Source organism: Biomphalaria glabrata, chromosome 3, assembly GCF_947242115.1.
Source record: "Biomphalaria glabrata chromosome 3, xgBioGlab47.1, whole genome shotgun sequence".
NCBI lineage: Eukaryota > Metazoa > Mollusca > Gastropoda > Planorbidae > Biomphalaria > Biomphalaria glabrata.
Window position 1 is genome coordinate 37,833,828 of NC_074713.1, and position 27,866 is coordinate 37,861,693.

The following is a 27,866-nucleotide window of genomic DNA, read 5'->3' on the forward strand; positions in this document are numbered from 1 at the left end:
AAGTCCCCACAAACACGTCACCAATCCATGCGCTGTTCCTCAAAGGGACCGTTACATAAATGGCGGATCCCGCACAGTTAGCTTGGTACATTGAAGGAAAATGGCAGAAGTCCCCGGTGCATTCCCGGCCTTCGGCCGTGTCTCTAGTCCACGTGTCGGGGGCCGAACGCATCGGTAAACAGCAATGCCTTACATAGGCATTGTCTAGGGTCTCTCCCAAACAGAACTGTGTGTTCACACAGGTTTTTTTTTTTTTACTGTTTGGCGTCCAAGCAGGTTTTTTTTCAAACTTAGAGCTCGAAGAGCCTTCGGCTCAGCTCTTAGACATCAACAAGGATTCAAACTCAAGTTCACTTGAAGGTCTCCAAGTGGTTTAAGCTACTCGGCCAAACATTTCACATTTCTTATCCTAACAATCTTCTAGAACATTTACTCTCACCAAAACATGGTACGTTCAGGACAAACAGGACATTTAGGACAAGCAGGACATGTAGGACAAGCTGGACAAGCATGACATTCAGGATATTCAGGACAAGCATGACATTCAGGATATTCAGGACAAGCAGGACATTTAGGACAAGCTGGACATGTAGGACAAGCTGGACAAGCATGACATTCAGGATATTCAGGACAAGCAGGACATTCAGGATATTCAGGACAAGCAGGACATTCAGGATAGTCAACAAGATAAGCAGGTAGCGAGACATTCAGGGCAAGCGGGACATTCAGGATATTCAGGACAAGCAGGACATTCAGGACAAGCGGGACATTCAGGACTAGCAGGACATTCAGGATATTCAGGACAAGCAGGACATTCAGGATATTCAGGACAAGCAGGACATTCAGGATAGTCAACAAGATAAGCAGGTAGCGAGACATTCAGGGCAAGCGGGACATTCAGGACAAGCGGGACATTCAGGACTCGCAGGACAAGTGAGTATTCATGATATTCAGCGTCCAGCTTACACAATCCGATCTGAACCAATAGAGATGGAAATCTGATGGTGTTTAGTAACAGAGAAATGTTCCATAACTCTTAGTCAAGAGACGTAACTCAGATTTTATCCTTCCTATTAGTGGTTCTCACTGTCTTGTTATGTTTTAGTCTAAATCAGCGATCTACAGCCTTTTTTTTTTCAGAGGAACCGAAGTACTTTCGTTATAGATCAATATTTATTAAGTTCTAGAATAATATTTGATCAGTTATAGATTAATATTTAATCAGTTATCAAGTAAAAAGGATAATATTACCAATGCTTAAAAATATTTATAAATCTTAAAAAGATAATCTTGAAATAGGAACTGTAAGTTAATATTATTTTAAGAAAGGTGACAGACTCCATGTAACTTACGGAATACATTTAAATGCGTTTTCTCCAATGCTATTCTTCCCATCTTTCTCACTACTAAATGGTCGAGTCTATTTCAACGCAGTAACATCTTTCTGTTGGCCTCTTTTTCATGACTAAATCAGAGCCACTGCAAGACGTCTTACCAAACACCGACAAGTCTAATCAAACACCAAGACGTCATACTTAACACCAAGACGTCTTACCAAACACCAAGACGTCATACTTAACACCAAGACGTCTTACCAAACACCAAGACGTCTTACTTAACACCAAGACGTCTTACCAAACACCAAGACGTCTTACTTAACACCAAGACGTCTTACCAAACACCAAGACGTCTTACTTAACACCGACAAGTCTAATCAAACACCAAGACGTCTTACTTAACACCAAGACGTCTTACTTACCATCAAGACGTCTTACTTAACACCGACAAGTCTAATCAAACACCAAGACGTCTTACTTAACACCAAGACGTCTTACCAAACACCAAGACGTCTTACTTAACACCGACAAGTCTAATCAAACACCAAGACGTCTTACTTAACACCAAGACGTCTTACTTTACACCAAGACGTCTTACAAAACACCAAGACGTCTTACTTAACACCAAGACGTCTTACTTAACATCAAGACGTCTTACCAAACACCAAGACGTCTTACTTAACACCGACATGTCTAATCAAACACCAAGACGTCTTACTTAACACCAAGACGTCTTACTTAACACCAAGACGTCTTACCTAACACCAAGACGTCTTACTTAACACCAAGACGTCTTACTTAACACCGACAAGTCTAATCAAACACCAATACTTCTTGCCAAACACCGAGGCGTCTTACCAAACACCGAGACGTCTTATTAAAACACCGAGACTTCTTACCATTCATCGATACGTCTTACCTAACACCAAAACGAAGATCAGGCCCATTAGAAACGTGTGCAAACTGACGTTCTTGTAACAGTCTCTCATACATGACTTACAGTTCTTCCAGCCCACTTCTTTAGTTCATCTTTTATTTTTACCTCGCTTCCTATCAGGATGAAGTGTCTGTTGTAGACGCAAGTACAATACAGGTCATCGCTTGGCCCCGGGACCCCAGCTGAGAAAGCGTTCAATGGTCTCCCTGACCTTCCTAAGGGATCGCGGCCTTGCGGACATATCATTTTGTCTGGGAAGGGAGGGGCGCCATAAGTCAAGGTTTAAGAGACGCAGTGCTACAAATTGGAATGTGAGAAGTGAGCAGAAATGGAAACTATCAAATCCACGTAACACTCCATCGACAACCTTGTCACACGATACGATGGCAACATCTGAATGTAGCCCTGGGGCAACTTTGGAGTTAAATGTGGTAACTTCAGTACAGTTAATAACCCCCCAGAGGCAACAGAAACTACAAGTGGGTCAAATAGATATAGGTTGTTGATACTGTTATGTAAATGGGAAGACTAAACCAGAGTAGCTTATAATGTGTACCGTAAGATAGGCAATACAGATACAAACACAAAATGATGATCTGTGTGGCTTAATTTAAATACAGTCGAATCCGGTTAATCACACCACCGGATAATCGATCGTACGAGCCGTTTAAAGGGACGAATGTACTTAAACAAATCGTATTATACAGACAAATACAAATAATCGGACTAGTCGTTAATAGGACCAAACCGATCGCGTCCCGATGTGGTCTGGTGAACAGGAGTCGACTGTAAATGTTGGCCTAGTTAAGGTTTCACATGCGTAGAAGAAAGGGAGAGAAGGCTGATTCACTAGCATGGTGTCATTATAGATCAATGTTATAGGAGCTTTTCATTTGACAGTGTCTGAGCAGCTATCATTGTCGACTGGTCGTCTGCAACCGGAACCAGACTCACGACTTAATTCTCATTAAAACGACTTAATTCTCATTAAAATAATTAAATTCTCATTTTTTAAAAAAAGAAAAATTATTTTAAGAATTAAAAACAAAAGATTACAAAGATAGTTTGTGTGAAAACACAAACTCAGAATCGCCCCAATCGCCCCAACGAGTGGTCCACTTAGATAGGTCAAAGGGCAGCTTTCAATATGTTGAAGGAAGAAACTTTTTCCTTTGGTTAAAACTCTGAATTGTGATCTAGCCATTAGAGCACATTCCACTCAAATGCATTATGATGTTTTAAATTATATTCAACTTATAGACATAGTCAATATATTTTCCCTTTGAAAACAAAAGTTAACATTTTTAATTCTACTGGTTGAAGATCTTCCGTATTAAAATAATCTGACGTATTTTTTTTACTATTTATAGCAAATAGTTGTACTTTATGAAAAAAAAAACTGCTTGCTTATTTAATTTAAAAAAATTAAATGATTCACTTTCAGAAAAGAAAAAAAAAGAAAATCGAAAGGTCTCAAATATTGTGATGTGGGATTTCCAATATCTTTTCTAGTTTCTGCAATCTAAACGGGACGGACGGACGACAGACCACATAAAATTAATAGCAACTATTCCCCTTTCGTGGGCCGCTACAAGTGTTCGAGAAAATTAAAAACACTAAATTACACCCCTCCCTTTACACTACACATACATTTTTCTTTTTCATAAACATATACATGTCCGATATATGCAGCTCCGAAGCTGGGTGAGAAGTCAGATGGCTTGAGACTGCGCCGGATGTGTCCCCACGCTAACAAAAAATAATAAAGCACAAGGTGAAAGCTTATGGTGTCGAATGGATTATTGTGTTTGACATTCGCCAATCTTGAACCTAGTAGCGACAGTCACGAATTTCAATATGACAAAACAATATTTATTTCGCAACGGAAAGAAATCTAATCGTCTTTGAATATCACAAGAGAAATGGAACCATAGATCATCCTGTTCATTTCTGTCACGCGATATTCAACATGAAATGGCATTCCAGATGGCGCTTGATGTCTTTCCAAATGAGATCTAGTACACATTCCTATACGATTTACCAGACAAGCAATTTTCACTCACCTTATGACATTTAAGATGCTAGATACTGACACTTGGCTCCCTGACATATGGCAGTTAGCTCAAGTATTGATGTCATTTGACATACGATCTTGTCAGAAAACATCCGGCAAAACAGCTTTTGTTATTTACAGCCACACAACATCTACTCATTGTTTTCAGTGTAGGTCGGTAGGGGATTGGATGGAGTGCTCCTGAGATTTCAACTTGGTCTGAAGCTGATCTTTCTTTATTTTTTGTTAGCGTTACTTGACACCAACAGTCTCGGAGCGAGAACGAGGAGAGAGAGATAAAGGAGAGAGAGAGAGAACGAGAGAGAAACATGAGAGAGAAGAGAGAGAGAGAGAGAAAGAGTGAGAGAAAAAGGAGAGAATAGGGGCGGAAAGGGAGAGAGAAAAAAAAGTGAGGAGAGAGGAGAGAAAGAGTGAGAGAGAGAAAGGAGAGGGAGAGTGAGAGAGAAAAGGAGAGAGGGCGGAGAGAGAGAGGACAGAGAGAGAATTAACAGAGAAAGAGAGGTGAGAGGAAAGAAAGAATGAGTGAGAGAGAGAGAGCCAAGAGAGAGAGTGAGAGAAAGAGGGAGATGCTTATTATATCTACAGATGGGAAACGAACCGAACCCGAACTGTACGACCCGAACTCAAACCGAACCGAATCCGAACTTTAAAACTGATCGGTACGGACCGAACCGAAAGAACCTCTTTAACCGAACTTAACCAACATTTTGCAATATTCTTGTAAGAAAAAAAAATAGTTTTCAGCGAGATAACTTGACATATATTTTTTTGTTGAAAATTCTCCTTGAACCGTGTCTTTGACATCTTGTGTGCGTATCTTTCTTGCAACGTTTTGGGTTGTCTTCTTTTGTTACCATCATACCTATGCAAAGACATTTCAGACATCGTAGAGAATGTTTCTCTTATTTGGGAGAAGTTAGTGGCAGTGACTACAGAGACCACCAGCAGTATGGCTAAATGTCATAGGGAACTGGCAGCAAGACTTATTAGAAAAAGTCTCAAGTCAAACGGAGCCTCGTTGGCAAGGTGTTGGTCAGGACCATGTGATGATGTGTTTAATACTGTAATTTTTATATTTCCAAGCGTTGAACCACAAAACGGTCTACGAATTTTCTGACAAAAATAGAGTCCGAATATGAAGACGTTTTATTTTACAGTGAAGTGCGGGGCTGTTTTTTTTTTTTATATGAGATATGACATTGGAATTTTTATGACGGAGAAATGACAGGAAGTGCCTCAACTTGACGACAGCTTTTGTTGTAGGATTTTGTTTTTCTAAAGTGACATCACATCATATCTAAATAAACTCAATAATAAAGTACAAGAAAAACAAGTTGATTTCGCATGTAGTAGCCGACATAAGGGATTTCTAAACGAAGGGGCGAAACCAATGTTTGCATAATCCTCTATCAGACGAACATCTGGATTTAGTGCTTCGAATTGGCGTCTTATCAGTGCAGTGAGATTTTCAAAGGTTGTTTCTGAATAAACTTCCTACATCCAATGAATTAGTTTAAAATGTGGCCTGCAACACGAGTGTTGGAAATGAAAAGGACCCACAGGCTGAATAACGTTTAGCATCACTGTTAGGTTTTGGCTTATTTCATAATTTCATAAAATAGAACCGAACCCGAACTCGAACTTTAGATCTGACCGAACCGAACCCGAAATATACTTGTCATCGAACTAAACCGAACCGAACCCGAACTTATATCTAACTGAACCGAACCCGAGCTTTAAAAGTTGGGTTCGATTCCCATCTCTAATTATATCCATGGTGTAGACTGTAGATGAAGACTTTGTGAAATGACGTCACCGTTGTCCACTTGGCCATGACGCTTTTATCTGCCTTGGCTGTTGTTTTGGTCTTTTCAGCAATGTTTGCACAAGCGTTGACATTGCAGTGCCATGAAAGGGTCTAGACTCCCAAGAGACACAGTCTATGCTGAAAAGGAGGTGTCCTTAAATCATTCCTTTTGTCCACCTTCAGCTCGCTTTGAATTTAACGTGAAGGGCTAGCATACAAGAGGGGCCTGGATCGCGAACACACCAGAAGTAAGACAAAGGTTGACAACGTTGCAGCGTCTGTTGATGACATTTACAAGTGCCTAAATGTGTTTCAACCATTGGCATCTTTAGCCAGATCAGAGGTTTCAAATGGGAAAAAAAATGCCTCTGGAGACGTCAACTGTCACAGCGGAGTACAAGAACATTGAGTTAGAACAAAACGTGACACTTTCCTTTAAAAAATGTTTCCCCAGCGTTCGCAAAAGAGGAAGTGAAGACACTGATCTATATATTAAAACTTTTTATAAAATAAATAGGAATTTTCATGATCAATGTTTTATTCTAAACAATGAAAATACCGCTACATTACAAAATCCCTCTATAACCTAATAGTAAACATTAATTTGTGTTACAAGCGAAAGGGCTTAGAATTTTGATTTTACAGTGCTTAAAAAATATATGTTTACAAAGCTTAAATCAACTCTTTCTGTCTGTCTGTTTGTCTGTCTGGTAAAAAGTTTATACACGTTATATCTCCAACATTCTATCTCGGATTAAGCTGAAATGTTGCACAATTATGTCCGAAAAATAAGACTAGACTTAAAGAAACAATAGATGGCTATACAATCTTCCATGCTTATAAGCTCTCCACTAGCTGAGTGGTTACCGCGTTGGCTTGAGAAGCTTGAGAAGGCATGAGCCAATGAGTTCGAATTCAGGTTTTTCCACCATTTTTTTTAAATTTTTATAATGCTTTTTTATTGGTAGTCTAGATCAGTGTCTGTCTGTCCGGTGTACAGACTATTGTTAGTCTAGATCAGTGTCTGTCTGGTGTACAGACTATTGGTAGTCTAGATCAGTGTCTGTCTGTCCGGTGTACAGACTATTGGTAGTCTTGATCAGTGTCTGTCTGTCCGGTGTACAGACTATTGTTAGTCTAGATCAGTGTCTATCTGTCCGGTGTACAGACTATTGGTAGTCTAGATCAGTGTCTGTCTGTCCGGTGTACAGACTATTGGTAGTCTAGATCAGTGTCTGTCTGTCCGGTGTACAGACTATTGTTAGTCTAGATCAGTGTCTGTCTGTCTGGTGTACAGACTATTGTTAGTCTAGATCAGTGTCTGTCTGTCCGGTGTACAGACTATTGTTAGTCTAGATCAGTGTCTGTCTGTCTGGTGTACAGACTATTGTTAGTCTAGATCAGTGTCTGTCTGTCCGGTGTACAGACTATTGGTAGTCTAGATCAGTGTCTGTCTGTCCGGTGTACAGACTATTGGTAGTCTAGATCAGTGTCTGTCTGTCCGGTGTACAGACTATTGTTAGTCTAGATCAGTGTCTGTCTGTCTGGTGTACAGACTATTGTTAGTCTAGATCAGTGTCTGTCTGTCCGGTGTACAGACTATTGTTAGTCTAGATCAGTGTCTGTCTGTCTGGTGTACAGACTATTGTTAGTCTAGATCAGTGTCTGTCTGTCCGGTGTACAGACTATTGGTAGTCTAGATCAGTGTCTGTCTGTCCGGTGTACAGACTATTGGTAGTCTAGATCAGTGTCTGTCTGTCTGGTGTACAGACTATTGTTAGTCTAGATCAGTGTCTGTCTGTCTGGTGTACAGACTATTGTTAGTCTAGATCAGTGTCTGTCTGTCTGGTGTACAGACTATTGGTAGTCTAGATCAGTGTCTGTCTGTCTGGTGTACAGACTATTGTTAGTCTAGATCAGTGTCTGTCTGTCTGGTGTACAGACTATTGGTAGTCTAGATCAGTGTCTGTCTGGTGTACAGACTATTGGTAGTCTAGATCAGTGTCTGTCTGTCCGGTGTACAGACTATTAGTAGTCTAGATCAGTGTCTGTCTGTCCGGTGTACAGACTATTGTTAGTCTAGATCAGTGTCTGTCTGTCCGGTGTACAGACTATTGTTAGTCTAGATCAGTGTCTGTCTGTCTGGTGTACAGACTATTGTTAGTCTAGATCAGTGTCTGTCTGTCTGGTGTACAGACTATTGGTAGTCTTGATCAGTGTCTGTCTGTCTGGTGTACAGACTATTGGTAGTCTTGATCAGTGTCTGTCTGTCTGGTGTACAGACTATTGGTAGTCTAGATCAGTGTCTGTCTGTCTGGTGTACAGACTATTGGTAATCTAGATCAGTGTCTGTCTGTCTGGTGTACAGACTATTGGTAGTCTAGATCAGTGTCTGTCTGTCTGGTGTACAGTCTATTGGTAGTCTAGATCAGTGTCTGTCTGTCCGGTGTACAGACTATTGGTAGTCTAGATCAGTGTCTGTCTGTCTGGTGTACAGACTATTGGTAGTCTTGATCAGTGTCTGTCTGTCCGGTGTACAGACTATTGGTAGTCTTGATCAGTGTCTGTCTGTCTGGTGTACAGACTATTGGTAGTCTTGATCAGTGTCTGTCTGGTGTACAGACTATTGGTAGTCTAGATCAGTGTCTGTCTGTCTGGTGTACAGACTATTGGTAGTCTTGATCAGTGTCTGTCTGTCCGGTGTACAGACTATTGGTAGTCTAGATCAGTGTCTGTCTGTCCGGTGTACAGACTATTGGTAGTCTGTCTGGTGTACAGACTATTGTTAGTCTAGATCAGTGTCTGTCCGTCTGGTGTACAGACTATTGGTAGTCTAGATCAGTGTCTGTCTGGTGTACAGACTATTGGTAGTCTAGATCAGTGTCTGTCCGGTGTACAGACTATTGTTAGTCTAGATCAGTGTCTGTCTGTCTTGTGTACAGACTATTGGTAGTCTAGATCAGTGTCTGTCTGTCTGGTGTACAGACTATTGGTAGCCTAGATCAGTGTCTGTCTGTCCGGTGTACAGACTATTGTTAGTCTAGATCAGTGTCTGTCTGTCCGGTGTACAGACTATTGGTAGTCTAGATCAGTGTCTGTCTGTCTGGTATACAGACTATTGGTAGTCTAGATCAGTGTCTGTCTGTCCGGTGTACAGACTATTGTTAGTCTAGATCAGTGTCTGTCTGTCTGGTGTACAGACTATTGGTAGTCTAGATTAGCTATGTCATTGAACAAGAAAATAGTTTTAAAATACTTTTTAAAAAGGCTTATATATTAAGCGTACTTGTATCAATTAGTTTTGATCAAGCATGTAATTTAATTTCTAATATATCTAGACCAGTGATGCCTAACCTAATTGACCCTAGGGCCATTTTAATTACCAGCACTCGTTTTGCGGGCCGCATGACCGAAAAGGTACAACAACACAATGAAAATGGCTTGAAACTATTTGATTAGAAACCCGCGGATCTAGTTATTCTAATAAAATACTCAGAAAGACACAGTCCTCTTTCCATATGGAAGGACAAATTTGTAGAAATGCTCCTTCTTCCCTAATGCTATTAGAGCATGGAATGGGTTGCCTGAGCCAGCCAGGAAAACCAGTGACTTGGCAGAATTTAACTCTTTCTCTCCTAATTGACGATACCATCGTTGATTTGACCTCATTAAATTAAATTAATGTTTCATTCTATAAACTACACAAAGAGCATGCATTTCCCTTTGATTCTAGACCAAATAAAATATTTTCTGATAACAAACGAGAAAGTTATTCAACGTTAACAAGGGAGTGAACTAGTCATGAGCAAAATGAAGAATTCAGTCAGAATGTGGAAAAATAATTACGGAGAGAAATAGTTAGGTCATTGGTTAACATGCATGACTAGATGCATGAAGCGTAGGACATAGTCATCTTCTAATATAAGATAGGAAGACTTACATTGAGTAGTGAGATATTTGAAGTTTATCTTTTATTTACGCGTCCTAAAATGGCTTCATTTCTCTACTTACAATTGTGAGCAACATTGTAGCCAGCTTTACAACTGACTCATTTTCTGGCCTCTTTTGGGGTAAATATTCTCATTGATCGTCCAATCTCTAGGCGTAGTTTAACCAATCTTTATTTGTGCTTAAACCAAGAAAGCCGTCAAGTTTGGATTATAATCCCGCTTTTAACCCTATATATATATCATGGGCGTAGCCAGGATATATTTTTCGGGGGGGGGGGGATTTAGACCCGATCTCTATAACTGATTCCTGAAATCTGTCTTAGCCATCTTTGTTGAGCCACATTTAGTGTTTTTCAATTTCGGCAGATGACTTTTCACTGCACTTTATTAATTGAGTCCCGCCACTGGTAGAAATGTGTAACCTCTCTTGAATACGTTCTTGGAATTAGGTGACTGTAGTTTGCTTTAGATTCTATATCGAAAAGGGAAGTTTTCTCGCCAAAATTATCTGTTGGGGGGTTTTAAACTAAAAATTCTAAGGACTTAGTTGTTGTTTTTTTAAATTCAAAAGCCCATATAGCTACGGTCATAGAATTGGGTAACCCTAACCCTAACTTCCTGCGGGCCATACCCGGCCCATGACGCGGTGACATCCGACCCTTCGAAAGTTCTACCAACAATGCAGAATTAAGCCGCAGAGAAACAGTTCCAATGAAATAGAGGTGTTGTTTTTAATGAAGTTCTGCTGCCCGTGAAACGTGGTCCGGAAATTCAAAGGCCTCCGGGACGGACAAGGTTGTACATCACTTAGATTCTTTAAAAAATCGCAGAAAAAAAGTTTGAGGATGCTTTTGATTTAGTCAAAACTATTTCCTAAATGTTTGTAATGGTTAGGCTTAGAACGAATGAAATTATAAGGAGTTTAAATTTCTAAATAACAAACTGTTGAAATGTATGTTTAATGGCACCAAGTCAACACTCATGATTCTAGATAAGTGAACTGTGTAAGAAAACACTAACAGCTACTTGTGCCAGAGTACGTCATCAGTGATACGCAAGGAAACGAGTTGGACACAATGTAATTAGGTTTATGGCGTAAAGTACAATTGACTGACATTGTTTTAGGCCTGGTCACAAACAAGCACCAATGTAGGTGATGTCTTGATGAAATGGAGTAGATGTCGTCTGCCAGATACTAATATAGGTCAAGGTCGTAGTTTTAGGTATGCAGAAATACGACCCCAGGGGAGTTTTTTTTTTTAAAAGTCTAACGCGTACAGGTGGTGAGAAAGTGTATTACAGAGAGGAGGGCGAGGGCGAAGAAAAAAAAAAGGGGGGGGGATTTAATGAAAATTTTGAACAATAAAAATGTACACCATGATTATGTTGCTTTCAAAAAAATGTTTAAAAAATAAATTGTTTAACTTAGTAATGACTAAAGAAATTGAAATGGTGAAGGATTATACTGGATAGCAAGAGAAGGCGCTGTCAGCTCCGTAAAATGTATTTTCATTGATAGCATGTCATTTTTTGTAGGAAAAAAATAAGAGGAAATAGTATAAAACTGCTTTGACCTACATTTGTGTTTGCAAAAGAAGAAAAAAAAAGTCATTTACTGAACAGGGCAATGGGGGCAGTCATGGTTGTTCAAGTGAGACCAATCGTTATAGAAGGGCCTGCAACGTCACAACCTGTGGGCAATTTAGACCAATAACTCGTGGCCACGACACAGGTGTGTATGACGTGGCAAAGAGCTGTTTCTAAGGCCCACAGTTAAGGAGGATCTCATGATGTATGTCATCTGTTTTTAAGGCCCACGGTTAGCGAGGGTCTTATGATTTAAATTGTAAATGATCCATAGGCACTTGGAAAATAGATTTAACTGTTTTATTTAGGTTAATTGAAATGTCTCGGGTTCGAATCCTGATGTTTTATGGACTTACGGTGAAGATAGAGTGAGTTACTTTTTCTTACTTAATACATTTTAAAGTATTTGTCTGGCGTCAATGTCTGGATTCTAAACTTCGACACTTTATATAGTGACACGAATGACATTGACAATGAGAAAATCTCTAGAGCTAAAACAGTCACCCATCGTGTCATACGCCCATGTAACGGTGCTGACATTTGGCGAGCGTTTTATTTATGACATTTGAACAGCCTACCTTCAGTGGCCAGCAGGTAACACAGAAGAAAGTAGGACGACTTCAGAGTCCAGGTGTCCATTTAGGCAGGCTGATCCAGGTCACACTTTGGTCTTATCTGTAGGTAATAAAATGAACAAATCGTTAAATTCTCACCATTTCAAGGAGCTCTTTACGTGTACCATATGTGTGCATAGGTGAGCAAGAACATACACATCAACATAATAACATACACATCAACATAATAACATACAAATCAACATAATAACATACCAATCAACATAATAACATACATACGAACATTGTTACATACTGACACAATGATGCAGTGGGACTCGATGCATTTAAGTTCTAATCATGTCATTAAGCGGCTATGCGAATAAGCGGACTTCTAAAATGGAATAGTTTCAATAGAGAATATATTCGTGTAGTGTGAAATGAAGCAAGTTATGCAGTTATAGGACCTTGCTGTTAATGCGGGATCCCAAGTGAAAACAAAAAAGTCGCAAGACAATATAAACAAGACATATGAACGTTGATAACTGAACGCTTGTGTATGAGTATTACATTCATTTAATTAGTTAGTATTCACCTTTCTCTTCCCTCCCCCTGTTGTTTTAATCTCTTTCTCTCTCTGTGTTTTCTTTTTTCTCAGTGTCGCTCTAGTCACTCTAGTGTAAATAGGGTACTATAGGGGCCACTCTAGTGTAAATAGGGTACTATAGGGGCCACTCTAGTGTAAATAGGGTACTATAGGGGCCACTCTAGTCTTAATGTCTCATTCTCTCTATCTCTCTTTCACAGTAGTGTCTTTTGCTCTCTGTCTTCTCTCTTTCACAGTAGTGTCTCTTTCTCTGTCTTCTCTCATTCACAGTAGTGTCTCTTTCTCTGTCTTCTCTCTTTCACGGTAGTGTCTCTTTCTCTGTCTTCTCTCTTTCACAGTAGTGTCTCTTTCTCTGTCTTCTCTCTTTCACAGTAGTGTCTCTTTCTCTGTCTTCTCTCTTTCATTCTCTCTTATCTCTGCCGTCTCCCTTTAATTTCCTCTTATCTTTCTCTCTTTAAAAAAAACAACTATAACTATTTAATCTGTAGGCGACAGACATATACTATGAATCACGCGGAAACTTCACAATTTTGGCTGCAGCCCCTCAGAATAATGAGAAAAATGTAATTTATAGAGCGTTGTCGACAGGCCTAATGTAGATTCAAGGCGCAATGAACACATTAAAAGCTTAAGAAAGAGCGAGCTCCAAATCTTTGGCCCATTTACTAAAAAGGCCCGTAACCGTAATTATGTACAGACGTTATGTCCAAGGAGCGCTGAGCCGTCTGGGGCACATACTGAGTTATATGAGTTAATTCAAGTAAGAGGGTTTCACATCACTATAGATGCTATGGTGACAAAGTGTGGTCAATTAATGACAAAATGTGGTCAATTTGTGACAAAGTGTGGTCAATTAATGACAAAATGTGGTCAATTTGTGACAAAGTGTGGTCATTTTGTGACAAAGTGTGGTCAATTAATGACAAAATGTGGTCAATTTGTGACAAAGTGTGGTCATTTTGTGACAAAGTGTGGTTAATGTGACAAAGTGTGGTCAATTAATGACAAAATGTGGTCATTTTGTAACAAAGTGGGGTCATTTTGTGACAAAATGTGGTCAATGTGACAAAGTGTGGTCAATTAATGACAAAATGTGGTCATTTTGTAACAAAGTGGGGTCATTTTGTGACAAAATGTGGTCAATGTGACAAAGTGTGGTCAATTAATGACAACATGTGGTCATTTTGTGATAAAGTGTGGTCATTTTGTGACAAAGTGTGGTCAATTAATGACAAAATGTGGTCATTTTGTGACAAAGTGTGGTTAATGTGACAAAATGTGGTCAATGTGACAAAGTGTGGTCAATTATTGACAAAATGTGGTCATTTTGTGACAAATTGTGGTTATTTTGTGAAAAAGTGTGGTCAATGTGACAAAGTGTGGTCAATGTGACAAAGTGTGGTCAATTAATGACAAAATGTGGTCATTTTGTGATAAAGTGTGGTCATTTTGTGACAAAGTGTGGTCATTTTGTGACAAAGTGTGGTCAATGTGACAAAATGTGGTCAATTAATGACAAAATGTGGTCATTTTATGACAAAGTATGGTCATTTTGTGACAAAGTGAGGTCAATGTGACAAAATGTGGTCATTTTATGACAAAGTATGGTCATTTTGTGACAAAGTGTGGTCATTTTGTGACAAAGTGTGGTCAATGTGACAAAGTGTGGTCAATTAATGACAAAATGTGGTCATTTTGTAACAAAGTGGGGTAATTTTGTGACAAAATGTGGCCATTTGGTGACAAAGTGTTGTCATTTTGTGACAAAGTGTGGTCAATGTGACAAAGTGTGGTAAATTTGTAACAAAGAGTGGTCAATTTGTAACAAAGTGTGTTCAATTTGTGACAAAGAGTGGTCAATTTGTAACAAAGTGTGTTCAATTTGTGACAAAGTGTGTTCAATTTGTGACAAAGTGTGTTCAATTTGTGACAAAGTGTGTTCAATTTGTGACAAAGAGTGGTCAATTTGTAACAAAGTGTGTTCAATTTGTGACAAAGAGTGGTCAATTTGTAACAAAGTGTGTTCAATTTGTGACAAAGAGTGGTCAATTTGTAACAAAGTGTGTTCAATTTGTGACAAAGTGTGTTCAATTTGTGACAAAGTGTGTTCAATTTGTGACAAAGTGTGTTCAATTTGTAACAAAGTGTGTTCAATTTGTGACAAAGAGTGGTCAATTTGTAACAAAGTGTGTTCAATTTGTGACAAAGTGTGTTCAATTTGTGACAAAGAGTGGTCAATTTGTGACAAAGAGTGTTCAATTTGTGACAAAGTGTGGTCATTTTGTGACAAAGTGTGGTCAATGTAACAAAGTGTGGTCACTTTGTAGATGATTCTTGCACTACAAGGGAGCCAATGGAGCACACGGCATCAGTCGTAAGAACCGAGTCTAGATTGACGTTAAACAACAAAAACATTTAAAACAAACCTAATAGCGGCTTTTCCACTTACGGGGGCCGCTAACAAGATTACAAAGAGAGTTTGTGTTGTAACACAAACTCAGAGGCGGCCCCCGTCGGAATCGGATCCCTGTCGGATCCGCCTATTCGCAAGGAATATTTATTGTCAAAAGTAATAAGGTTTCAAAGATTCAATTGGCGTTTTAAAAAAAAATTTTTTTCTGTAAAATGTTTGACATGTTTTGGATGCTCCTTCAAGGTTAAAGCTAATTTACTTCCTTATCCAAACCTCCCCCTGGACGACAGGGGATGGCAGCGAACAGGGTATGAAACCCGGACCGTCGAGATAATAAGTCCAGCGCGCTAACTGCATGACCGGGGCATTGCTGTTAACTTAATAACAAACTAATAGCCTATTATTGATAAAGAGATATATTACACATTACGGCATGACAACTACCGGATATGTAGGCCTACAATATGTCAGACGAGCGATTTTAGATAATCTTTTGGTATTGATTTGTAATGGAAAAAAAAAAGAAAAGATCAAGGCTTGTACTTCGGCAACGTCTGCTCGATGTCCTAGCACAGATACCAACAGAGCTATTGGCATTTTCATTTAAATTTTCATTTAAATGGAACTAGAAGGAGGATGTAGATCTACCTAAATTAATTTTCTGATTTATCACTCTTAAGATTTATATCTACTAGATCTAGATCTAAAATATAAATTATGAAAAATGTAGATGTAGTTTAGATAAGAATTATGTAAAACAAAAGACCTAGATAATCTATTAATAGACTGAATTCAATATTAAATTTAAAAATAGTAGATTAGTTTTAGTATTTTATAACATTGCAATATTGATCTAGACAAAAATCTAGCTCTAGTGTAAAAATATAGATTATATCTTTTTTAAATACGAGATTACGAGGTTTAATAAACATTACTTTACCGAGTTATTTTAGCTATTCATTTAAAGAATTTATTCCATATGACGTCAAAGGAAAAAAATCCACTACGTCACACTGCCTAGTTAGACTAACAATGTCTTTATCAATACTAGCAGGCTCTCGAGGGTTCATAGACTTTGGTGCACCGAGTTATTTTAGCATTTCATTTAATGAATTAACTACATATTACGTCAATGGAAAAAAAATCAATTACGTCACAATTGCCTAGTTAGACTAAAAAATGTCATCAATACGAGCAGGATGTCGAGGGTTCATAAACATTGGTGCACCTAGTGAGTTCTTTTAGAAATTCATTTAAAGAAATAACTCCATATGAAGGAAAAAAATTCCATTACGTCACAATATGTATGTAAGTATATATATATATATATATAATAAATTATAATATAATAGATATAATAGATTGTTCCGGATGTTTATCTCTATATATGTAGTGAGATAATATAAGAATTCCAGATAAATCAAATACCGTTAATTTTTTTTTCTAAAATTTTTGGGATGGTCTCGTATGAAAATTAGATCTACCTTAGTCTTGTGGAGAGATTTTCAAACCATGCTTTGGTGTTAGGAAGTTGTTTTCCTTAACAATCGGAACATAGTATTAACGATAATTAGATTTTCTAACGTTTTAGTTAGAAAATTAAATGTTGTGTAAGAGAGAAGTGCGATTTTACATAAATAAAGTTTTAAAAATTTCCATTAAAAATCCGGAACAACCAATTTTTGTAAATGTGAAGAATATTATCTGTTTTATTTATTAGAAGAGGGATTTCAAACAGTTATTTTGCGTTAGTAGATTTTTCATATAAAATTCGAAACATTTTTGGCGACGATTTGTAAAAAAATTAAAGTAATGTAGATTGATTTCTTTTTCACAACAAAATCCGGAACATTCTTAACCAAATAAACAACTTTTGTTATGTTTCGGCAAGAGAATTAACTGTAAAATGAGTCTAAAAAGTGATTTTCAATAATCGTTTCTAGTAAATTACTTTCTTATTTTAAAATTCTGAACAATCTATTGTCGACATTTTTGAAAAAATAAAGTCATTTGACATAAATTTGTTTTAAGTTTAAAATACGGAACAATTTGATATCGATAAATAAACTATAGTGACCTATGTCAAAGAATATAAGAGTATTATTAGTCAATTATGCAATTTCAAACAATCATTTTTATTTTTTATACAACAATATCCGGAGCAACTTTATAGTTAATGAGATATAAGTCAGTATAGAGATTTTCATTTTACATGTATATGCCATTTACATTAAAAAACCGGAACAACATGTGTTTTTGTTTAATAAGCATGGAAATTAAATGTAATATAAGTAAGAAGAGCAAACAAACATTGGTTGGCATTGATTAAAAAATAAAACCGGAACAATCTATTATATATACTTAAAACTTTTGAGATGTTTCGGAAGGAACATTAAAGGTTAATTCAGATTTTCAATAGCTTTTAGAGTTGTTGTTTTTGTTATGTAAACGTGACAGACAAACCGACCGGCAAACAAAACGCACAAAAATAAGCGTCTTTTATACTGATGTGGGCACTAAACAAAAAATAAATAAATTATGATTATTTTAAAAATACCGATTGGTATTTGGTTGTTCTGCTACTGCACGAAAGTCGCTGCAAAAGAGTCCATTTTTTAAAATGTGCGTGATATTTACATACAAAGTGCATTATTAGCCTTTATAAAAAAAAATATATTTTCTTTTAATTTTAGCAGCAAGTTGACCAGAAAAAACATCTTTAACTATTATTTATATTTGTTGTGAACATTTCTTGTACTATATAAATATATTCAAATTAATGATATTTAAAATACACAAAAAATGTTCGTTCTTTGTTAACATACTAGAACAGTGCCTCCCTTACATTTATGTAATTGTTTTAGAATTGTTGTATTTTTATGAAAAAAAACTCGCCTGCATAATAAATTTTATAAATTAAATGATTTGCTTTTAGAAAACCAAAAGTAGCCGTTGCACCTAAACTTTTCAAGCTGCATCGCATGGTGAAAAAATATTTTTCATTTCTCTTCTAGTTTTCGAGATTTGAATGTGACAGACGGACAGACTGACATTTTGCACAAACCTAATAGCGGCTTTTCCCCTTACGGGGAGCCTCTAAAAATACATTTTTAAAAAAATCAGTACCTCCATTTTACAACTAGGAATATAGTATAATAAAATATAAAAAAAAGTTTAGTTCAAAACCGTGATTTTGCCACGTCCGCTGCTTGAACGAACAATGTTACTCCTTCAGTCAGCGGGCTATACAAACTTGTGCAATTATTTATTGGTACTTTCATTATATGAACATCTAGATCTAGAACCAGTTCTAGACTTTAGATCTAGTTTAGATCTGGATCTAGATCTACTTCTAGACATAAAACCTAGACGTAGCCTATATAAGATTTAGGCCTACGTAAAACTAAAGCCAAGCTTAGATAATCTTTAAATAAACTTGAAGCAACTACGGCTGACTACGCCATTTTTTCATTGAACCATTCCAATGCTAGGCCTTAGAGCTTAAAGACAATGCGCAAGAGTTCCTGAACATTAATTTATTTAACTCTTGATTCAATAATGCCTTACATTCGGAAATTCCAGAACGTGATAGTCTTTTCAAGAACGCGATAATCCTTTCAAAATCGATGTTGGCTCTAGTTCTCAAGCCAAATTTACATTTACTTATTTTTTACTTTAAAAAATTATAACGGACAAACTAGAATTTCCCACCATGTGGCCAACGAGCTATAATTCTTTTCTCAGCGACATACATCAATTTCTAGGAAAATCGTTAAAGCTGTTTTTTAGATCAGCGTTCCAGGTTCCATGAAGTTTTGACTTGAATAGAGGTATTGTAATAAAAAGGAGTGAATGTTATATAAGCTAAAAACATTGTTATATAGTGCAGTGCTGATGTGTGAAGCTGAAGACTGCTATATAGTTCAGTGCTGCTAAAGATTGTACACAATTCTTTTGACTAAGTTTTTAACCAGAAAGTCAATCGTCTATTATCTTAAAGAAAAGAAAATGTGCCGATGTTATTCTGTTAAATGTATTCAGTATGTCTAACAGCAGGACACATGCATAGATCTGATGACTATTGTAAGAAAGAACTAACATTTCGTAGAGAGATCATCTTGCCTCTATACCCAGACCCATACTTGGTATTTTTGTCTTTTTCTCCCATTTAACCTTTCTTTTTTTAAAATTAGATCATCATTTTTTATTACATCAACTCACTCTGTCTGTCTGTCAGGTCAAAAGTTTGTACACGTTATTTCTCTCACGCCCAATCTATTAGAAATGTAATTACTTACAAAACTAATTGATACAATTACAGTTCGTATAAGCTTTTTTTTTTAAAAGTATTTTTAAAATGTTTTTTTTTTCTTTTACTGTTCTATTTGACCAAACATTATACCCCAATGTTGACATATTTATAGACCTCGTTGGTTTCTTGGCTGCATGGCCGTGTGGCAAGCGCGCTGGACTGTCGCTCTGTGGTCTCGATGGTCCCGGGTTCTTACCCTGTTCCCGTCGTCCTGCGGGAGGTTTGAACTAGGATGTAGACTATCTTCACACCTGAAAGAACATTTTACACACATTTTACATGAACAAGTAAAAAAAAGTAATGTTTACATGACAACACACACACACACACCTTTCAATGACGTGGAGCACAGACAGTGTATACAATTAATGGGGTATATTGACGCCAAACTAAATGTTTATATTTAGACTTGCATAAATATGCACCAATGAGACCACTAACACGCCATGTTTTTATTAAACACGTGATCAATGAATTGGGCTCCTGGACCGGATACACTAAAGGGAATTTTGTAATAATATTTATGTCAGACACACCCCTGTCGAATTTCAAGTATGGCGTCATTGTGTTTTGGAAATAGAACACCAGAAAGTGTAGCTCGAAGTTTCTCAAAAGTGTACATGACCTTGGAGGTTGATTTAAAAAAAAACATCACATTCGTTTAGTAATTGAATCCAGTACTGACAAGGCTGTTCTGTAAACGGGACAAGACAGTCCCCTCAACTCAGAATGCTGTTACCTGTATCTTGTCGTTAGGAGAATGGGTCTGAAAACTAGTTCCTTGATGTGCGTTACCTGTGACCTTCCAGCCTTTAAGACATAGTCCTCTTCCTTAAGTTCGATGGCTTGAGAGCCACCCAAGCGTTAAATGTAACGCAGTTACCCCTGGTGTTCTCGTAACATAATATTAAGTCAGAGGGTCTATCATTAAGCGGCTCCTTGATCTCTGAATGTGTCCCAGAGCACGATAGTATCTCAGATAATTCCACACTTTAGATTTGATTACATCATTGGGTCTACAAGCCATTGACAATATATCCGCATAATATTTGGCAACATAATTTACTGCGACCTGGAGGTCAAGGTAACCCAAAACGTTTGTAAACAATGATTTGTATAAGATGTATGAAGAACTTGCTAGTTGGACATTTCAAACAGACAGAGGCTCGGACTATGTTTTTGAAATATTTGAGAAGCCCTGACTACTTACACTACAGGCCCACGTGAGAAATCTAGTTATAAGCCAAGAATTAAAGTTGAGATAAGAAAAAAATGTTTTAAAGGCATATCATAACCCACCATTTCCCAGACTTCCCAGATTCTTGAATTGCCAAATAGTTTTGTAGCGCCTCCCATTCCACCCTTCATACAATCGTTGTCTCCCAATCCATTACGGCAAAATGATCTACATTCGAGTAATATATTCTAATGTCTATCTTGTCTTTATCCGCCCCCGTATGGAAAAGCTACTATTGGTTTTATGTCTGTCTTCACGTCTGTCACGTGTAGATCTTATGGCGTTATGAAAATTGATTTCACCACAGCAAGTATCGTGATGTTATTAAATGCAACGGTTACTTTCTGTCTTTTGAGAGCGAAGACTTTTTTGTAATGCATACACATTGTTTTATATTGCACATTGTTGTATATTGCACATTGTTTTATATTACACATTGTTTTATATTGCACAATGTTGTATATTGCACATTGTTTTATATTACACATTGTTGTATATTGCACATTGTTTTATATTACACATTGTTGTATATTGCACATTGTTGTATATTGCACATTGTTTTATATTGCTCGTTGTTGTATATTGCACACTGTTTTATATTGCACACTGTTTTATATTGCACACTGTTTTATATTGCACATTGTTTTATATTGCTCGTTGTTGTATATTGCACACTGTTTTATATTACACATTGTTTTATATTGCACATTGTTGTATATTGCACATTGTTTTATATTACACATTGTTTTATATTACACATTGTTTTATATTACACATTGTTTTATATTACACATTGTTGTATATTGCACATTGTTTTATATTACACATTGTTGTATATTGCACATTGTTGTATATTGCACATTGTTTTATATTGCTCGTTGTTGTATATTGCACACTGTTTTATATTACACATTGTTGTATATTGCACATTGTTTTATATTACACATTGTTGTATATTGCACATTGTTGTATATTGCACATTGTTTTATATTGCTCGTTGTTGTATATTGCACACTGTTTTATATTGCACATTGTTTTATATTAAACATTGTTTTATATTGCACATTTTTTTAAATATTGTACATTGCTTTACACACACACACAGGCAATACTTTCAAAAAGTTGTTAAAACATTTCTAGTGTAGAGTGTAGACGGTCGGACCTCCATCGTTGGTCCCATGTTTAACACTTACTCACAAAGTGTTTTCAGCTAACCGCCTTTGTTTCCCCCTAACTAAAGTCAGGTACTTATTAGAGATAAATGGATTCAACAGCGCCCTAAAAATCATGAACCCCCGACCCTGGGTTCAGAAACTAAGCGCTTGTCCTGATACTACTTCACTTAGTCTAATGTGAGTACGAAAACATCCAAGGGACACAACAATGTAACCATAAAATACTTGATCAAACTCGTGAAGAAAACTTCTTGAAAACTTGAATAGTGTTGTTTAATCAAGCACACAAAAGCGCACATCCTTGCTGTCAAACAATTGGAAGATGTGGTCGCTGTGCTAATACCGGTGTCCTTAGTTATTTGATGACGAGATTAAAAAAATATGAACAAGATAAAAAAGTTAATCACTTTATATTGCCATGCCTGATTGCTATGAGGTATTTTCATTGAGTCCTGTTCGTTCTTTGATCCTTCATTGATAATAAAGAGTTGGTAAACAAGATCTGGAAGTTAATGATTCAATACTGTGAAACATCGACCAATTCAGACGCACATTAAGAACAGACAGAAAGTAGAAAGTCACATGGTTCTGTTTTAGTTTATGTATCGTCTGCTCAAACGAAATAAATTCTAATTTATCCTGGGGATAGGTGATCTATTTTTTGCGGCCCACGAAAGGGGAAAAGACTGTATTAGTTTTGTGTGGAATGTCTGTCGGTCCGTCCGTCCGTCCCGTTTAGATCTCGTAAACTATAAAAGATATTGAAAATCCGACATCATGATATAAGTTCTGATGCAACGGTTACTTTTTTCTTTTCAGAAAGTGAAAAATTTAATTTTTAAAATCAACAATGTAAGCATTTATTTTCATAAAAATACACTATTTTTACAACTATCCACTATAATAGTAACAAACACGGGAGGCTATTTAGTAAGGGAGATGACTATTTACCATATTTTTAACACATTTATGTAAACGGTTTTAGATTTGTTGTCAAAAATTTTTTCAAATGTATTGCTGTATGTAAATTTGTGTGGAAAAACAAACCCATGCAGGAAAAAGGCAGGTTTCAATATTTTCAGAAGAATATCGGTATTAAATTCTATCAGAAGTGGTCCACCCAGGCAGGTAAAACAGCAGGCAATATTTTCAGAAAGAATATCATAATCAAATTCTGTCAAAGGCAAATGACCTATCCATTGGTCTGCTAAACCGTTGGGGCACCACACAACATCTGTCAACCTTCGTTCTCCATTCTTATCTTTCATTTGCCTTTGATAGAATTTCATTCTGATATTCTTTCTGAAAATATTGAAGCCTGCCCTTTTACCTGCCTGGGTTGACCACTTCGGGGGCCGATTTTGAGTTTGTGTTGCCACACAAACTGTCTTTGTAGCCTTGTTAATTTCATGTTACGTTAAAAGTATGTTTTCAAACGAGATTTCCTTGTCCTATGGAATAAGAAATGGATTTTAGGTCTTTTTATTTTTCTGGGTATGTTCATTTTAGAGTTTCATATTAGAAATATTGACAAAAACAAGCAGACACAAAAACACTTTGTTCCCCTAGCAACCAACTCATCGACTAAAACTGATCTATTTGATGAAAACATTTTCAAACATTTCACGTGTTGAGTGAAACTCGTGGGAACGTAGATTTGGTTGCTATAGTTATAAAGTATTTTTGTATGCACAAATTGTAAGACAAATTTCCCCAAGGATAATAAAGATTACTGTTATTTTTATTTTTTTTTTTCTTAAATTTGATGAACAGATAAACTTTTTTGTTCTTATGAAACAGACAAGATTTCCCGATGATAATTTAAAAGAGAACGAATATTACAAAGGTAAGAAGTAAATAAATGAATAAATATTAGACTTCAACTGAGAATTTCTTTTAATTAGATAGTAAACACCTTTTAGTAATTAAAATTCTTGTAATACAAAGTTCGGAACAAAATAAACCCAGAAAGCACAAGTTTCAATTAAGGAGCTGAAGAAATCAAATTTACTGGTTGAAATTTTAAACCTAAGTGATGGACAAACTTAATGAGTGAAGCATACCCGGGTAATTAGCTTTAATCATTTGAATAGATGGGAAGACACGAGATCTAGGTCTTAAGAAATACGTCTGCCGTCACTGGTATAACATATCATAGTAGCTGTTAAGTATGATAAATATAATAGTGAAACCAGGGGCGTATGATAAATATGACAGTGAAACCAGGGGCGTATGATAAATATGACAACGAAACCAGGGCGTCACAGCGTTGTGCGCTTTATCAATTGTAAAATGTTGAAGTCAAAACCTCCGCCAGGACGACGGGTAATGGCAGCTGGCAGGGTTTGAACCCTCGACCATTATGACGACCGAACGACAGTACAGCGTGCAGTACGACGGTTCGGTGAGAAGTTAAGTCAAGATACCTCGCGAATACGAGACGACCTCTTGATCTGCGATCAAGTCCGACACAATGAGCCCAGTGCGTGAGATCAAACCGGAACAATGGAACTCAATGCAAGCCCGGGACGAGGCGGAAAGGCCAGTGGAGTTTGATACAGTGGTACAAGAGTGATACAGTGGTACAAGAGTGATACAGTGGTACAAGAGTGATACGGTGATACAAGAGTGATACAGTGGTACAAGAGTGATACAGTGGTACAAGAGTGATACAGTGGTACAAGAGTGATACAGTGGTACAAAAGTGATACAGTGGTACAAGAGTGATACAGTGGTACAAGAGTGATACAGTGGTACAAAAGTGATACAGTGGTACAAGAGTGATACAGTGGTACAAAAGTGATACAGTGGTACAAGAGTGATACAGTGGTACAAAAGTGACACAGTGGTACAAGAGTGATACAGTGGTACAAAAGTGATACAGTGGTACAAGAGTAATACAGTTGTACAAAAGTTATACAGTGGTACAAGAGTGATACAGTGGTACAAGAGTGATACAGTGGTACAAAAGTGATACAGTGTTACAAGAGTGATACAGTGGTACAAGAGTGATACGGTGGTACAAGAGTGATACGGTGGTACAAAAGTGATACAGTGGTACAAGAGTGATACGGTGGTACAAGAGTGATACAGTGGTACAAGAGTGATACGGTGGTACAAGAGTCATACAGTGGTACAAGAGTCATACAGTGGTACAAGAGTGATACAGTGGTACAAGAGTGATACAGTGGTACAAGAGTGATACGGTGGTACAATAGTGATACAGTGGTACAAAAGTGATACAGTGGTACAAGAGTGATACGGTGGTACAAGAGTGATACAGTGGTACAAGAGCGATACAGTGGTACAAGTGTGATACAGTAGTACAAGAGTGATACGGTGGTACAAGAGTGATACAGTGGTACAAGAGTGATACGGTGGTACAAGAGTGATACAGTGGTACAAGAGTGATACGGTGGTACAAGAGTGATACGGTGGTACAAGAGTGATACAGTGGTACAAAAGTGATACGGTAGTACAACAGTGATACAGTGGTACAACAGTGATACAGTGGTACAAGAGTGATACGGTGGTACAAGAGTGATACAGTGGTACAAAAGTGATACAGTGGTACAAGAGTGATACAGTGGTACAAGTTTGATACAGTGGTATAAGAGTGATACGGTGGTAGAAGAGTGATACAGTGGTACAAGAGTGATACGGTGGTACAAGAGTGATACAGTGGTACAAAAGTGATACGGTGGTACAAGAGTGATACAGTGGTACAAGAGTGATACAGTGGTACAAGAGTGATACAGTGATACAAGAGTGATACGGTGGTACAAGAGTGATACGGTGGTACAAGAGTGATACAGTGGTACAAGAGTGATACGGCGGTACAAGAGTGATACAGTGATACAAGAGTGATACAGTGGTACAAAAGTGATACAGTGTTACAAGAGTGATACAGTGGTACAAGTGTGATACAGTAGTACAAGAGTGATACGGTGGTACAAGAGTGATACAGTGGTACAAGAGTGATACGGTGGTACAAGAGTGATACAGTGGTACAAGAGTGATACGGTGGTACAAGAGTGATACAGTAGTACAAGAGTGATACAGTGGTACAAGAGTGATACAGTGGTACAAGAGTGATACGGTTGTACAAGAGTGATACAGTGGTACAAAAGTGATACGGTGGTACAAAAGTGATACAGTGGTACAAGAGTGATACAGTGGTACAAGAGTGATACAGTGATACAAGAGTGATACAGTGATACAAGAGTGATACGGTGGTACAAGAGTAATACGGTGGTACAAGAATGATACAGTGGTACAAGAGTGATACGGTGGTACAAGAGTGATACGGTGGTACAAGAGTGATACGGTGGTACAAGAGTGATACAGTGGTACAAAAGTGATACGGTAGTACAACAGTGATACAGTGGTACAACAGTGATACAGTGGTACAAGAGTGATACGGTGGTACAAGAGTGATACAGTGGTACAAAAGTGATACAGTGGTACAAGAGTGATACAGTGGTACAAGAGTGATACAGTGATACAAGAGTGATACAGTGATACAAGAGTGATACGGTGGTACAAGAGTGCTCGGTGGTACAAGAATGATACAGTGGTACAAGAGTGATACGGTGGTACAAGAGTGATACGGTGGTACAAGAGTGATACGGTGGTACAAGAGTGATACAGTGGTACAAAAGTGATACGGTAGTACAACAGTGATACAGTAGTACAACAGTGATACAGTGGTACAAGAGTGATACGGTGGTACAAGAGTGATACAGTGGTAAAAAATTTATACAGTAGTACAAGAGTGATACAGTGGTACAAAAGTGATACGGTGGTACAAGAGTGATACAGTGGTACAAGAGTGATACGGTGGTACAAGAGTGATACAGTGGTACAAAAGTGATACGGTGGTACAAAAGTGATACAGTGGTACAAGAGTGATACAGTGGTACAAGAGTGATACAGTGGTACAAGAGTGATACAGTGATACAAGAGTGATACAGTGATACAAGAGTGATACGGTGGTACAAGAGTGATACGGTGGTACAAGAATGATACAGTGGTACAAGAGTGATACGGTGGTACAAGAGTGATACAGTGGTACAAGAGTGATACAGTGGTACAAAAGTGATACAGTGGTACAAAAGTGATACAGTGGTACAAGAGTGATACAGTGGTACAGTACAAAAGTGATACAGTGGTACAAAAGTGATACAGTGGTACAAGAGTGATACGGTGGTTCAAGAGTGATACAGTGGTACAAGAGTGATACAGTGGTACAAAAGTGATACGGTGGTACAAGAGTGCTCGGTGGTACAAGAGTGATACAGTGGTACAAGAGTGATAGTGGTACAGTGTTAAAGGAGAAATATTTGTACAGTCTTGTGTTAGGTGTTGCCAATAGTACAGTTTTGGCTGTGATTTATTGGACATTAAAGTGTTAGGCTATTTTGCGGCCCTGAGTTGTCAGGTTCTTTGAGTTGCTAGTGTAGTGTGGTCCAGTTTGTAGAGAGCTTGATAGTGAGAGTTGTTACAATATATTTTACCTTTGTTTACAGAAGGATGTTTAAGACACGTCTGTTATTTATAAGATAAGATAAGATAAGGCTAGCAATCACATGAAGGCCAATTCGAGAAAAACACAAACAGGGACGTCTTCATATAACCTGACGCCGCAATTTCATGGAGGACCCCAGAGCAGTGGACACCAGCTGGGAAGAGGCTGCAGACGTTAGAAAAAATAAAGTTTCCCTTTCAGACCTTGCGATCTATGGGCGCAAATATCATAAAGTCATATGTTTTTATGGTCAGTGGTTAACAATGGTGTCATGTGGCCAGCACAACGAACAACCACCTTTACCATAAGAATTGGGTGGACTCAGGGCCGCCCTAAAAATCCCGAAATT

The 27,866-nt window shown here is 37.6% G+C and overlaps 1 protein-coding gene across 5 annotated transcripts in view; it reads right to left on the reverse strand.

The window, feature by feature from the left end:
* LOC129925308 (uncharacterized) overlaps window positions 1-27,866 on the reverse strand; it is an 89,994-nt gene that overhangs the window by 44,832 nt on the left and 17,296 nt on the right. For 4 of the 5 annotated variants that reach the window (XM_056024893.1, XM_056024896.1, XM_056024894.1 and 1 more), the window contains exon 2: window positions 12,271-12,367. In XM_056024893.1, coding sequence (XP_055880868.1) covers window positions 12,271-12,331 — 61 coding nt within the window. In that variant the 5' untranslated portion in view covers window positions 12,332-12,367. Of the gene's footprint in view, window positions 1-12,270; window positions 12,368-19,774; window positions 19,830-27,866 lie in introns of all 5 variants that reach the window. The other variant, XM_056024895.1, reaches the window with a different exon arrangement.